The 16,365-nt window shown below is 35.4% G+C and overlaps 1 protein-coding gene across 1 annotated transcript; it reads right to left on the minus strand.

Moving 5' to 3' along the window:
- Positions 1-1,045: 1,045 nt before the first annotated feature.
- LOC147406137 (cytokinin riboside 5'-monophosphate phosphoribohydrolase LOG1-like) lies at positions 1,046-9,839 on the minus strand. Its single transcript, XM_086432757.1, has 5 exons — positions 9,823-9,839; positions 1,741-1,834; positions 1,513-1,610; positions 1,349-1,379; positions 1,046-1,277 (listed from the first exon to the last, which is right to left on the minus strand). The coding sequence occupies exons 1-5, from the start codon at positions 9,837-9,839 to the stop codon at positions 1,155-1,157; spliced, it is 363 nt and encodes a 120-aa protein (XP_086288883.1). The 3' UTR covers positions 1,046-1,154.
- Between the last annotated feature and the right edge of the window lie 6,526 nt (positions 9,840-16,365).

Consider the following 16,365-nt stretch of genomic DNA (forward strand, 5'->3'; position numbering starts at 1 on the left):
ATACAGGCCATGGAAAAGAAATCATGCATCATGCGATTTGCAAAATCACATAAATAGGACTATCTAGATGGCATATGAATGTAATAGATTGAATATATCTTAGTTCAAGAAACAATACCACCAACAAAATGGTAAGTTGATTCATCAGAAAATTGATAAATTATATTTATAGCTGTGATTGACAATTCAATCTAAGGGACCAAATATGTAAATTTTCTATGTGTGAACTGCTGAAAGCAGAGTTACCGTTACATAGAATTAAATGTTTCATGAATTACCATAATTAAGATAGTTTTTTTTATAAGTATAATTAAGATAGTTTTTCAATCTAAGAGAAGCTAAACAAACAATACAATAGTACTCCATACAAAACAGAAGGCATATGTTCCACACAAAACATTAAAAAATATTAAATAAAATAATTTAAGTCGAGTGTCATACCCTTCCCAACCCCTTGAAGGGCACTTATGGGCTGCCAAAGAGCTGAAAATGTGATACCAATGCTAAACAAATGGACTACGCTTCCAGCCATCTACATCATGAAGCCCATCATGAACAAAATCTTGAAAGGGGCTTGGGCCACTTCCCAAGCTTTATATTCATGCGGAAAACGAAAACATGTAAACTACTTGTACTTTAGGTTACACAGAATAACATATATTTTGCTAAAACTTATTTAACAAAATATAGCCCAATTGGTAGATTTGAAGAATATCACATGCAAAAAATTAAAAGAAAAGATGTGTGAAAGCAGTTGATCACTACCTACCTATATAAGCATGACTGGCATATACAAAAACCTAAATGATATGATTTGCAGAGTTTCTTCAAAATTGAGGGTCAATGTAGAAAATACAGAATGCAAATATGTTCTTAACATCAAGGAGAGCATGCACATCATAGTATGTTCAAATAAAATAGAAAATTCCACAAAATAGAAACTAATCTCATTAGGAGATACGCTTCAGTGTCATATTTCAGTTGACAATCATAGCACAGGTAGTTCCATTTGGTTGGAGTCCGTATAACTTCACAAGATAAATTTACAAATGTAGCTCTCGAAAGGAAAAAAGAAAAGAGAAAAATTTGTAAACGTAGATACCATGCTTCTGATCAACAAACCTCCTCTAGAGGATTCCTTTTTCCTCATCAAATCATGGGTTGAGTTTGAATAAACCCGGAAGAGCAATGAAAGCATCAGCATGTTTCGCCATTTTCGACTTCCTTTCATGCATATCTGCAACTGTCTTCACTTCTCCAATGGTTTCTCCTGAAATCTGGATTTTGAATTCAGTTTATTAATTATATATAACTCAGAAAACAAATGAAGGTGGGGACAACACAGTACCTCCAATGGCAGGAGAGCCTTAGGAATTATTCTGAAACAGAGGCAATAGGACACAAAACAAGTAACTTTTATGGATAGCTACGCTTCTCTAAGAAATATTGAAAATATGATCAATTGAGCAAAAAAAGAAACCAGTAATGTAATTATTAAACAAGAATATATACCCAAGAACATGATAACCACCATCAAAAACTGCTTGAGAAATCAAACCCATTAAACCAATACTTCCCCCACCATATACCAAATCAATTTTTTTCTCAACCTGGGAACAAAACAATACCAATTCATTCAATTCAAAAGAAAAGGAGGAAGCAAAAAAAATATAAAATATAAAAGAAAAGTACTAATTATATTTCCTTACTGGGCATCATATTCACAATTTTTTTAATTACCATTTGTTTACCAAGATCAAGAGCTGCATCATCGAATGTAGTCTTGTACCCAATTCTACTCCCACAGTAGACACAAATCCTCTTGAACCTTCCTCTCTTTTCACTTAGTATATAAGAAGTCCACGCAAGCTTAAAATTACCCTATTCTAAGACTTGGCCAGTGCACACAAGCTTGTCGAATTGGTCATGCATAAATCCTTTTAATTCTTTCCATTTCAAGTAAAACAAATCAAAGTGTAGATACAAACAGAGGACATACTAAGTAATGCGATAGAGTTTACTTGTATCATATTCTTTATTCCTCGGTGTATTAGAAAGCCATATGCATCGAATCCAATAAACCCTCTTTGTAAGACCGATTCACCTCTCTTTCTCAAACATTTGTGTAGAAATGGTTCACTTCTTCACCAGCAAAATTTCTTTTTCTGCTCCAAAACCAAAAAACAGAAGCAGAATATAAGGACATCAGTCTCATAAATGACCCAAGTAAATAGTCTTCTTTTAATTATACAAGCAAGGATTTCAATTCCGACTTACCCAGAGTTTGGCTTTTTCTTGACTGTCTATATAAGTAAGAAGCTCCTCTTGCCTCATTAGTGCGTCATGCAGAGCCTACTCAGGAAGAAAGAAGCAACATCAAATCATTATCTATAAGTATGCACATGCACGTATAAATGTAAACACACATACATACATACATACAGACAGACAATTACGAGATGCCTTTAAGTGCACAAATTAAAACAAAAATATGCACATGAGCATATAGATAAATGCAGACGTGTACAATAATGAGCTTGCACAATGATGAATCCATGACATACCTTCTCCCTCCTCCTTTATCTTGACTTGGGACCGGCTATGTAAAACGTTAATTTTACATTGGCGGAGTTAAAAAGGTTTTACCTAATACATACAAAGTTAAAAATGTTTTACTTAATACATGCAGAGTTAAAAAAAGGTTTTACTTAATAGATAGAAATGATCAATCAGTTTGACGTTTTGAAGTCTAATCTCAAAGTTTTAAATTGTACACCAATGCATGCACATGCATCCGTAACAATATTAACAATTTAACCAACTAATGACTTGAAAGATAATTAATAAAAAAAAAATGTGATTTAGACAGATAAACATAGACATAATATTTGAACAAAAGCTTTCAAAACTAGGATAAAAGAATTCGTAATGATGCAAATATATCATCATTAAAATGAAAATCGTGCAAACATATTGACATATTATCAATTAGATATACATTCTAATTTACCTTGTTTGTCTTAAGATCAAAGCAAAACCATTAAATGCAAAAATTAATTCTCAACTATGGGATTGTTAGGAAATTCATAATCAAAAGCCTACTATAATTCAAGTCATAGTTATTGTAATTCAAAAGATATTAGACTTCTTGACTTTGTAACTATTGAACTTCCTTCTTTACTCGTTTCCACATTGCATGGGTATATGCCCTTTGACATATAAATATAGCATAAAAGAGTTGAAACTTTATTTTTTGTTAAGTGAGATTATATTAATATGGACAAAAGATTAGTTTACAATCCAAATATGGGAAGCCCTCCCCAACCAGTCCTCTAGAAGGGCCTATTTAGCCAAAGGAGGTAGGTTTGCAAAAGAGTAAAAAATCAAGAGAAGAGTTACAAACACTCCATAGTTTGCTAGTGTATCAGTAAACGCCATTTCACTCTCTCCATGTGGGCTGAACTTTCCATCGAAATCTCGATAGAGCTGACTTTATACTATGTATCATAGAATTTGTTCTCCACGGGAAAGATTCTCCTTTCAATCTATTCCCCACAAGCATTGAATCAAGCTCAATGATGGCAATTTCTTGGTGTAAATTCTAAACTTGAAGAACTCACAGCAACACTATCAAAAAACACTAGAACTAGAATTTAAAACTTAGTAGTTGGACTATAAAAACTATATTAACATATTTCTAATGGTCATTAGTAAATTCTTTTATTGTATTTTAAACCTGAATGATTGAGGTATCATTTGGGCCAAATTCTAAGTCTCTAATTTGGTATAATTTTTTTTAATAATGTTTTTAACTAATCTAAAACGTGAATCATACAAAACTGAGATCTGAAATAAGAAAATCCTACAAAACCTAAATTTCAATTATTTTTCTACTAAAATTCAATGAAACTCAATTCGATTTATACGATACAAACCCTAGAAGACATGAATCAAATAGGAAAAAAGAGATTTCAAACATACCTTGAGTATTAGATGTGAAATTCATTTTTTCCAGAAAAATCGTCATGAATCTACCATACCTGATCTCAAATGATGTGAAATTCAATCTTTTCGATCCTCGATTAGTAGAGAATCCAAGAACATAGAGATTTGTATAAAGAAATTCAAAGGGAAGTTAGTGATGGAGGAGTGTCTAGATCAACTATAAAGAAATTCGACTTCATCTGAAATGGAGATAGCACTACGTCATAATGCGCCAAAAACGACTGTCCAAGACAGTCGTTTTTATAAACAACGATTGCCCCTACAATTGCAAAAAGAGTCATTTTAAAAGGAGTGGTTTTGTAAAAACGACTGTCCAAGACAGTCGGAAAAAAAATGACTGTCAAAGACAATCGAAAAAAATGACTGTCAAAGACAGTCTAATAAAGATAAAGCGACGGTCAGCGACCGTCGCTATAGGGTATTTTTTTTTTTTTAATATTATTTTACACCTATCCCCCCTCACATGTTAATGAATATTGGAGATACCCCTATATTTTGAAATTAATGACCTAGACCCCCCACTAACAACATGAAAAGACCCAAATGTCCCTCATCTTCAACTTTCATAAATCTAACTAGCAATCCACTTGAATAATGGAAATTGCTTTAAAAAGGGACAACCTGATTCTGCAAAGCAATGAAATTGCTTCAAAAGTAAGCTACATGCCTCCAACATCAGAGATCCACTTAAATGACAAAAGGATGTACGATATGGGTGATAAACATGCAAAGAAAAAAAATATATTCTATCTAGAAAAATAAACAATGTTATGAGCAGATTATAATGATATCAAATCACAATTCTCAAAAAGGCCAATCTCCACTTTTTCTCAAATAAAATCACAATTGAAACCAAAACAAGAATGATCCTTCATCATCGATGTCGATGAATACTGGATTGAATGGTCCAACAGACCAATGCTTCTTGTTTCCTTGCAATGCCCCTTGACCCAACATGTCTATAAATGTACCTTCAATTGGTCTACAAGTATTATAAAGAGCCACTATCTTTGGTACATTATTACTCATAAAACTACTTAAGCTATGCCATTTCCATGTGACCCTACCAAGTATATACACACACACATATATATATATATATAGATAAAAAGAACTCAAAAGCCTTATAAGCAGTGCATTTATCTACCTATGCATCTCCCACCTGTACAAACCAGCTGAAAACAGAAGATGATTGGCCTATGATAAAGATAAAAGAGGACCGCATAAACAGTTTTAGCTTGACCCACACCATGCCAACAATGTGTTCCTACTAACACGCACACACGCACGGGCACAGGCCTAGCATTCGTTGGGACTGGGTGTAGAAACTAAGTTGGGACTTTGAAAAAGAAAAAACAGACATACAAACCTTAGAGAAAATTTTCATTAAAAAAAAAAATTAAAGAAATTACCTTGAAAAAATGGTAACACAATCACATCTATATTCTCTTGTTCTTGAATGAGCCTTGTAGGCTTATTGAACTGCATATCTCTTGGAGCACTTGTCACACTGCTTCAGCTCCCATGGAAGGTTAGGGCTCTCCTGGGAAGCTATAAGTTCTGATCTCTTTGAAAGCCTTTGATGCGTATCTCACAAATAAATCTACTTGTGGTAAGTAATCCTTTGGTGATAAAGCCACTTCAGCATCTGGATCTAAAGCAATCAAAATAAAGAAAGATAAAGAACAAGACATTTAACAAAAAAATTTTAAGAAAATTGAAGAGATGAAAGAAGAATATTACCAAAGTACATCATAAGCAACCAAACAAAGCTTATAACTGAGCAGAATCTCTAACATACAGTTTCATTAGAATAAAAAAAGACAACCAGATTGAACTTAAAGGACATCAAATGCTTGATTCCGCCATGTGTCTCCAACCCTGTGGCCAATCATATTCGAAAGGCTATATACTTCAAAAAACAATCAGCTAACTTTGACAAAACAATTCTTAAATCCCATACTCAAATGATAATAATGACAATTAGTTCCACACATTTAGTAAGCTTATAAGATTATAAATCATATCAAACAGCATGCGGAAGTGAAAACAAATGCATACTAGCTCATCGGAGGTAGACAGAAAACCATGTATTTAAAAATGGCTACACCAATTGCTAAGTAAACAATCATGGTATGATATGAACTTCAATCAAGATGGATTTAATTTTAAGAAAATGGAGTACACTTAAAATTACTATTGATAAGAAGGACAATTAATTTCACCATTTGCACGTAATTCATTTATGAGATTGTTGTAGAATTCTTTGCCTTTTGGATTTATCTACCCCCTTCCTTCTGCAAGCACCAAAAAGTCAAAGAAATTCATTAATGGAGAATACTGTCATGTCTTAGATGCTATTGAAAAAGATTTTTTTATCTTTTGCTCGATTGTAATGCCTTGCCAAGTGATTATGTTAGAATATTACATGATGATGTATCTTGCAATTTAAGAATTTTAATTAAGGGAAAAAGGACAATTTAAGAATTTTATCACATAAGATACTAGTTGAAGAACATACTAGGCAGTAACCTGCTCCAAGAGATGGAGAATCTATACACATCCATGATGAGTGTCTCCAAACACTCAATTATACGCACATTTTTCGGATATTTATCTTGATTTTTGTACCTATTTCTCTATATTAAGATAATAATCATGATAAGCATCAAACAAAAACGTTGCATGTTAATTAGGCTTAATTATATATAAATAAATTCATTTACTAGATAAATCTAATTACGTGTGTTTCTTGTGCAGAAAATCAACAATTTGGAATCAAAATCTCAAGGCAAAAGCATTTGGGCCCACTTTGGAATGCCCTAATCCTTAACTCATATTCTCCTCTTTTGTCTTTTTGTGCAAAGAAAAGTGGAGGCTACTTTTAGACTCTTCTACACACATTTTTCTCTATAAATAGAGCCTTCATTTCTAGAGAAAGGGTCTCATCTTGGTTCTCTTATCCAAGACTCTTTTAATCTAAGGCTCTTTGCCTATTCTTTTATTTTTTGTATTTTCATTTTCTAGTTATTTTCTTTTAGCTAATTAGTGTTGTAAGAATTAGAAGAAGAAGAAGTTGTAATTTTCTCCATGAAATGAAGAAAAGTTCTTTCATCTCTTATCTTCCCTCTCTTGCAATGACATTAGGCTAAGTTCCCCTCCATTGGAGAGTGGAAAAGCCTAGAGCAAGTTCTTGTGTTATTTTTAATTTCATGCCTTTCTTTTATTTAAAATGCTTATAAATTCTCTTTAAGTTTCTTGCACCTTTTATTCTTAATATAGATACTTTATGCTTAGATTAGATCAAGATAAAGTATGCTTAAACTAGATAATTGGTAGTAGGAAGTTTTCAAAGAATTCTACTTTGTTTATGTTCCCTTATTTCATTTTATTTGTAAAACTTTTCGATCTAAGGAGCTAACACCAAGCCCTTACGATTGAGTTATAAAAAGGCTTGAAACTAAGAATTGCTCATCAACATGTTCTAGGTAGATCCACCTCCAATGTTGTTTTAATTTCATAAGTTTACTTACTTATAATTTCATTTACTTTAGTTTCTTTTCTAGTAATTTTACATTTTCTTATAAGTTCAAAAATACAAAGAAAAATAATTTTAATTCATTTTAGTTAATTTGAATTTTATCTTCTTAGCTTAACTCTATTCCTTCTTTCTCTTGGGTTCGATCCCCTACTTACCCCACAAATAAGGTAAACGTAAGATTATTATTAACTCCGGTGAGAAGAACAACGATAGTCTCATCAGAATTTTGGCGCCGCTACCAGGGAAAGGTAAATGTAGTAGTGGTAAGTTTTGATTTAAAATTTATTTTTTTTATTTTTATTTTATTTTATTTTTTCTTTTGGCTTCTTTCTATAAGTTCAAGTGTTCTTGAGGTTCTAAGAGAGAAGAAAGAAGAAAAAACAAAAAAAGCCATTCCCGTTTTCTTTTTCACCCTTGACAGTAGAACTTAAACTGACTGTAACTTTCTACTCCGATCTCCGATTATCTATTAGTATATATCGATTTGGGGTAGAACGAAATTTTTTATAAAATGTGACAAAGTCAGCAAGATTGTGATAAGTCAGATTCTGTTTTTGAGTCCATTTACTATCATTTCTACTAATATTTCTGTTTTGCTTCTTGTAGGTGAACATTTTTTTTTCTTCTTTTCTTTCAATTTTTTTTAATCTTTAGTTAGGTTTATTTTTTTATTTTAGAAACTCTTGTATAGGATTTCTTGTAATCTTTTTTAATTATCCAAGAAGGCTTGGATTGTAATAGACTAAGGAAGGACGACGGATGGACAATACCGTCACGGCTCCTTAGGTTCGCACACCAAAATTGGAGTTGGTGGCCTAAGTCGACTCAAACCGTCTTCACCCCGTCTAGCATGGGAGGTAATCTTGAAATACCCACGCCTCTCTTTGCTAGTGGGTTACTCCTTGCCTTTGTGTGTTATTTTTCCAATTTGCACACACTTGGAATAATTAATTAAGTAGTAAAGAGCACCCCTCTCCTAGGGATGGCATAATAAGATAAGGATTGGAAGTCATTACCAATTCCTTGCTCTAATTAGGATAATCAACTCACTAGTCATCCAATCAAATTAATTAAAATCAATTAGACTTGACTATAAGGCCCACGAGCTCAATAGGAGAAATTTCGCTTCAAGTTGTGCCAATTGCGCTTCTTGGTCATTTTTTGTATCTAGTAAGATCTTGTCCTTTGAGGGGATAGACTCAGTCTATTTAAAAAGGAAGGTATTTAAGCGTGTCCTTGCTTATGCATTGTGCGCCTCCTCCAATTTAGAGATCCGAATGATTCAAACTTGACTTCATAGAATCGAGTTGGAAGGCTAGTTGCACTATTTCTACCCAGTTAAGAGCTGTCTAGCTTTACGGAACCTATCTAGGTCCAGTCTTTTCTTTTTATGATTGTTTGATAGATTGTGTGATTTATATGTTTGGTAGACGTTCACAAAACAACGTGTTAGAACCATTTGATCCTGAGATCGAACGTACCATCAGTAAGATACGCAAGACACCATCAATAGTTATGATGGGTGATCGAGAGCGAACTCTCAATGAGCTCTTCGTTCCAGCTTCCGCATCTCCTCCTACGTGTATTGTTTTACCATTAAACAATGCACCTCAGTTTGAAATTAGGGCTGCCACCATTAATATGCTCCCTAAGTTCCACGGTTTAGAACGTGAACAACCTTACACCCATCTTAATCGATTCTTGACTATATGTCAAACTTTTAGAAATTAGAATCTAGATGAGAAGAGTATCAAGCTTATTCTATTCCCGTTATCACTGGAAGACCACGCAGCTGCATGGTTGAACTCCCTAACTCCCAATTCCATATCTACCTGGGATGTTCTATCCAAGAAATTTATGGCCAAATTCTACCCCGTGGCCAAAACTGAGAAAATGAAGGACTCTATTAGAAATTTTATAGCCCATCCTGATGATGAATTTTCCCAAACTTGGGAAAGATTCAATGATTTATTGGTCAAGTGCCCACACCATGGCATTGACAAAGCACAGTTGGTACAAAATTTTTATAGAGGATTAACAATGAATCAACGTACCTTAGTCGAGTCAATGCATAAGGGTCAGTTCATGAACCAGACTCCCAACCAAGCGTACGATTTCCTCGTAGAGTTAGCTGAGAGTGCTCAAAATTGGAGCACTAACCAGGAAGATTTTGATAGAGACGATCCAGTTAGGAAGACAGGCATGTATGAGATGAAGGCAGACCCTAATCTCAAAAATGTCATGTCTAGTCTAGTGAGTGGGATGAATAATCTCACGAAGAAGTTAGATGCATTTACCATCTCAGCATCCAAATCTCACCTAGACCCTCGTACAATTTCGCAAGTGACTGTCGAACCAAGTTCTTTGTGTGTCATGCGACGGCAACGACCATTTGGTCGAGTGTTGTCCCACGTTGCCTCAAATCAAAGCTGAACAAGCAATAGTACTTTTAGGAAGCCAACTCGAAACTCTTTTAGTCAAACGTATTACCCAGATAATAGGTTCCATCCTAATTTCTCATACAGACAGAACGAACCTATTCAATCTGGTGGTCTGTCAGGTTACAATAAGAGTTTTCCTAGGCAATCTGGTTCTTCCACAAACCAAGCTATTGTTCCTCAAGTCCCTTATCAACCCCAACAATCTACAGATTGTAGAGCCATCATACCAGATCCCATGATCAATTACCAGCAGCCTGCCCAACAATAGTCGTCCTTAGAATCTATGATTGCCGAGTTGATGAGGCAGCAACAGCAATTCATCCAAACTCAACAGCAAACCTATCAAAATCAAACTCAGATTAACCAGGTCACTGCGCAATCTATAGCTAAGATGGAAGTTCAGTTGGGACAATTAGCTCTCTCCTTGAGTGGGAGAGAGAAAGGTCAATTTTCTAGTCAGACTATCCCTAATCCTAGAGGTCAACCTTTGATTTCAAATGGATCAAAGAGGTCAATACGAACTAGGAAGTCATTCTGGAGCTCCACAAACTCAGTCCAGGCTATCCACACCTTGCGTTCGGGAAAGAAGGTGGACAACAAGGTCCAACCTATTGACACGGGAGAAAAAGTCCTAGAAAAGGACAAAGTTCAAAAAGAAGCCATAGAGTCTCCAACAGAGAAGAAGAAAGATTTGGAAAATCCTCCTATCATTTTGCCAATTCCAAAAGCTCCATTTCCCCATCGCCTTAGAGATTCTAAAAAAGGTAAGCAGTTTGAGGGTGTCTTAGAAGTCTTCCAAAATGTGCATATCAATATCCCATTCCTAAATGCCATTAAGCAGATACCTTCTTATGCGAAATTCCTAAAGGATTTGACCATAGCTAAAAGGAAAATACCGTTTCCTCGGGAAGCTATCATGGCAGCCCAAGCTTCGTCGCTCATCCAACAAACGATTGCACCAAAATTTAAGGATCCTGGATGTCCGACAATTTCTGTTCATATTGAAAATCAAGTAGTCGAAAAATGTCTCTTAGACTTAGGGGCCAGTGTGAACCTTTTACCATATTCGGTTTATAAACAATTAGGTTCGGGGGTTTTGAAACCCACCGATATCACGTTGAGTCTAGCCGATAGGTCTATAAAAATTCCAAAGGATATAGTTGAGGACGTGATAGTTAAAGTCAAAGATTTCTATTTTCCTGTTGACTTTGTTGTCTTAGACACAGAGCCAGTCATCAATTCGAACAGTCATATTCCTATCATCTTAGGACGTCCCTTCTTAGTCACGTCTGACGTAGTCATTCGTTGTAGAAACAGAATTATGACTTTAGCATTTGGGGATATGAAAGTGAAACTAAACGTCTTCCACAATTTCCAAGGAATTGATGTAGATGATGGTATGAAGGAAATGAACATGATAGATATGCTAGTTAATCAAACGTATAAGGAATTAGGGTACTCTGATCCCCTAACGAAATGTTTGGCTCACTTTGGCCTTGACTTGGACGTAGAATAGTCTATAAGCGAAGTCAATGCTTTGCTTGAATCCGTTCTACTCTTAGATTTTGTGCGGTGGCACGCAAAAGTCGAAAGTCTTCCTGTTCGTACATCCATTCTTGTTCCTTCTCATGTCGAGCCTCCAAAATTGGAACTCAAGTCTCTTCCAGAGACCTTGAGATATGCATTTCTTGGCAAGAATCAAACCTTGCCCGTGATCATTTCCTCTCACCTCAATGAAGTGCAAGAGGGAAAGTTGTTAGGCGTATTAAGGAAACATCAAGAAGCTATTGGTTGGAGCATAGCTGACATCAAGGGAATTAGTCCATCTGTGGTGATGCACCACATTTGTTTAGAGGATTTTGCTAAACCTTCCTTAGAACCTCAGAGACGACTAAATCCTGTCATGAAAGACGTAGTTCGGATGGAAGTGATGAAATTCCTAGATGCGGGTATTATCTATCCTATCTCTGACAGTCGTTGGTTGAGTCCTATACAAGTAGTTCCTAAGAAATCTGGTATCACTGTGGTAGTGAACCAAGACAACGAATTAATCCCCACTCGAGTCCAAAATGGATGGAGAGTGTGTATCGATTATAGGAAACTCAACTCGATGACTCCTAAGGATCATTTTCCCTTACCTTTCATTGATCAAATGTTAGAGCGTCTAGCAGGACACTCTTACTATTGCTTCTTAGATGGTTATTCCGGGTACAACCAGATACCTGTTGCTCCAATCGATAGAGAGAAAATAAATTTCACCTGTCCCTTTGGAACTTTCGCGTATCGTCGCATGCCTTTTGGATTGTGCAATTGATGAGACTATCGTTGTTCTTCTCACCGGAGTTAATAATAATCTTAGTTTTACCTTACTTGTGGGGCAAGTAGGGGATCGAACCCAAGAGAAAGGAGGAATAGAGCTAAGCTAAGAAGATAAAATTCAAATTAACTAAAAGGAATTAAAACTGTTTTTCTTTGTATTTTTGAACTTATAAGAAGATGTAAAATTGCTAGAAAATAAACTAAAGTAAATGAAATTAAAAGCAAGTAAACTTATGAATTAAAACACCATTGGAGGTGGATCTACCTAAAACATGTTAATGAGTAATTTCTAGTCTCTAGCCTTTTTATAACTCAATCATAAGGGCTTGGTGTTAGCTCCTTAGATCGGAAAGTTTTACAATTAAAATGAAACAAAGGAACAAAAACAAAGTAGAATTTCTTGAGAACTTCTTACTACAAATTATCTAATTTAAGCATACTTTATCTGATCTAATCTAAGCATAAAGTATCTATATTAAGAATAAAAGGTGCAAGAAACTTAAAGAGAATTCATAAGCATTTTAAATAAAAGAAAGGCATAAAATTAGAAATAAACAAGAACTTGCTCTAGGCTTTTCCACTCTCCAATGGAGGGAAACTTAGCCTAATGTCATTGCAAGAGAGGGAAGATAAGAGATGAAAGAACTTTTCTTCATTTCATGGAGAAAATTACAACTTCTTTTTCTTCTACTTCTTACAAGACTAATTAGCCAAAAAGAAATAACTAGAAAATGAAAATCAAAAAATAAGAGAATAGGCAAAAAGCCTTAGATTAAAGGAGTCTTGGATCAGAGAACCAAGATGGGACCCTTTCTCTAGAAATGAAGGCTCTATTTATAGAGAAAAATGTGTGTAGAAGAGTCTAAAAGTAGCCTCCACTTTTCTTTGCTCAAAAAGACAAAAGAGGAGAATATGAGTTAAGGATTAGGGCATTCCAAAGTGTTAGGGCATTCCAAAGTGGGCCCAAATGCTTTTGCCTTGAGATTTTGATTCTAAATTGTTGATTTTCTGCACAAGAAACACACGTAATTAGATTTATCTAGTAAATGAATTTATTTATATATAATTAAGCCTAATTAACATGCAACGTGGTGGTTTGAGGCTTATCATGATTATTATCTTAATATAGAGAAATAGGTACAAAAATCAAGATAAATATCCGGAAAATGTGCGTATAATAGAGTGTTTGGAGACACTCATCAGCAATGCACCCGGTACTTTTCAATGGTGCATGATGAGTATATTTTTCGACATGCTAGAAAGATATCTCGAAGTGTTCATGGACGATTTTTCAATTTTCGGGCCAAGTTTTGAGGAATGTCTCCATCACTTGACTTTGTTCCTTCAACGTTGCAAAGAGGTCAATCTAGTCCTCAATTGGGAAAAATACCATTTCATGGTAACATCGGGGATTGTGCTAGGGTACATTGTTTCTGCTAAGGGGATTGAGGTAGATAAGGCTAAGGTAGGTCTAATTGAAAAATTACCACCTCCTAGAACGGTCAAAGAAATTAGGTCATCCTAGGCCATGCAGGTTTTTATCGTAGATTCATTAAAGATTTCGAGAAAATCTCGAAGCCTTTATGTGAGCTATTGGGAAAGGATGTTCCTTTCGACTTTTCAGAGTCATGTCTCTCTGCGTTCAACAAGCTCAAGTCCGAGTTAACCTCGGCACCCATTATTCAACCTCCAAACTGGAGCATTCCATTCGAAGTTATGTGCTACGCTTCAGATTATGCAATAGGCGCTGTTTTTGGTCAGCGAATTGAAAAACAACCTCATGTTATCCAATATGCTAGTAAAACCCTTAACGATGCTCAGCTTAACTACTCTACAACAGAGAAGGAAATGCTAGCACTGGTCTATGCAATTGAAAAATTCTGCCCCTACCTCATAGGATCTAAAGTCGTGATCTACACAGACCACACAGCATTGAAGTACCTTCTATCAAAGAAAGATGCTAAAGCAAGGTTAATCCGTTGGATTTTACTTCTACAAGAGTTTGATCTCGAGATCCGAGATAAAAAAGGGACAGAAAATGTCGTAGCTGATCACTTGTCTAGGATAGTTAACAAGCCATCCGAGGAATCCTTGCCCATCTCATAATCCTTTCCCGATGAGCAACTTATGAAAATCTCTCAAGCTAATGTTCCATGGTATGCGGACATTGTCAACTACCTTGTTACAGGTCAATTCCCAGTCGAAATGACTAGTCAAGAGAAACTTCGTCTTCTGTCAAAAACAAAATGGTATTTTTGGGATGAGCCATACTTATTTAAGTATTGTCCCGATCAAATCATTAGACGTTGTATTCCAACCTGTGAGCAAGTCAGTATCCTAGAGTTTTGCCATAATCATGCCTGCGGAGGGCACTTCAGTGGTAAGAAGACCGCCTTGAAAATCTTACAATGCGGTTTTTTCTGGCCTAGTATTTTTCGTGATGCCCATGAGTTTAGCAAATCTTGTGATAGATGTCAGAGATTAAGAAAAATCTCTAAGAGAAATGAAATGCCTCAAAATCCTATCCTGATTATCGAAATTTTTCATGGGACCCTTTCCTATCTCCCAGGGTTACCAATACATCCTAGTTGCCGTTGACTATGTGTCAAAATGGGTCGAAGCTGTGGCATGTAGAACTAACGATCACAAGGTTGTGATAAAATTCATCAAGGAGATGATTTTTTCAAGATTCGGTACTCCGCGAGCTATCATAAGTGATGGTGGCTCGCATTTTTGCAACAAGATCTTTGCTGCGATGATGAAGAAATACCTTATAACGCATAGGGTTGCCACACTTTACCACCCACAAACAAGTGGGCAAGTGGAGATTTCTAACAGGGAAATAAAGACTATCTTAGAAAAAACAATCAATCCTTCAAGGAAAGATTGGTCTTTGAGATTGAGTGATTCACTCAGGGCCTATAGGACTGCATTCAAGACACCCATAGGGATGTCTCCCTACCGATTAGTTTTTGGCAAGGCCTGCCATCTCCCTGTAGAACTAGAACATCGTGCATATTGGGCGATCAAGCGCCTCAACTTTGATTTTGATAAAGCTGGTGAGAAGTGAAAATTACAGCTAGACGAGTTAGAAGAGATTAGAAATGACTCGTATGATTGTGCCAAAAGGTATAAAGAGCGTACCAAATTCTTTCACGATAAGCACATTCTTAGGAGGAATTTCATTCCTAATCAAAAAGTTTTGTTGTATGATAACAGACTCCACCTTTTTCCAAGAAAACTTAAGTCTCGATAGACTGGCCCATATGTTATCCAAACAGTCTACCCCCATGGTGCTGTTGAAGTCCTTAATCCTAAGGACGGATCCACTTTCAAAGTGAATGGCCAACGTCTCAAACCGTTTCTCGAGTATGTTCCGCAGGAGGAAGTTCGTTTTCTCGATGATCCCGTCTATCAAAATTAATTATGTTTTCGTCTAGCTAAAGACGTTAAACTTAGTGCTTCTGGGAGGCAATCCATGCACTTCAAGGGACATTGTGTTCAATATCAACAGGACTATAATGTCTTTCTCAGGTGCTATCTAACCCACTTCATTTCATTTTGTCAATTTCAATTTTACCTTTGCATGTATATGTTGAAATATTGAGGATAATATAATGTTTAAGTTTGGGGGTGTATGGGTCGGATTTCCACTTATTATTTTCTTCTTTAAAAAAAAAAAAAAATAAAAAAAAAAAATAAAAAATAAAAAATAAAAAATTGAAATATATTTAGTTGGCGACTTTGTTGTATTTTGCTCAAAATCTTAGCTTGTATCTTTAAGCACTTAGTTAAAAATATTTAATCAGTCTTTCATTGGAAGCTATGATCTGGAGTCCCCATTTGTGTTTCTCTTAGGCAAAAATTAGAGCAAAGTTATCTTTTGATTTATAGTCACTTCTAATAAGGTTACCAAGAGTCTAGATTATATTAAGAGAGCTTGTTACCTTCTTTCTACCTAGAGTTTAAGGAAAAACTAGGTTTGATGAACTTTGACTTCCTTGTTCAATTGGTTGGCTGATTAAAAGAAAAACAGAACTGGATTGTATACACCTTGTA

The sequence above is a fragment of the Akebia trifoliata genome, chromosome 3 (genome assembly GCF_017979445.1).
Source record: "Akebia trifoliata isolate Shusen 1 chromosome 3, ASM1797944v1, whole genome shotgun sequence".
Lineage (NCBI taxonomy): Eukaryota > Viridiplantae > Streptophyta > Magnoliopsida > Ranunculales > Lardizabalaceae > Akebia > Akebia trifoliata.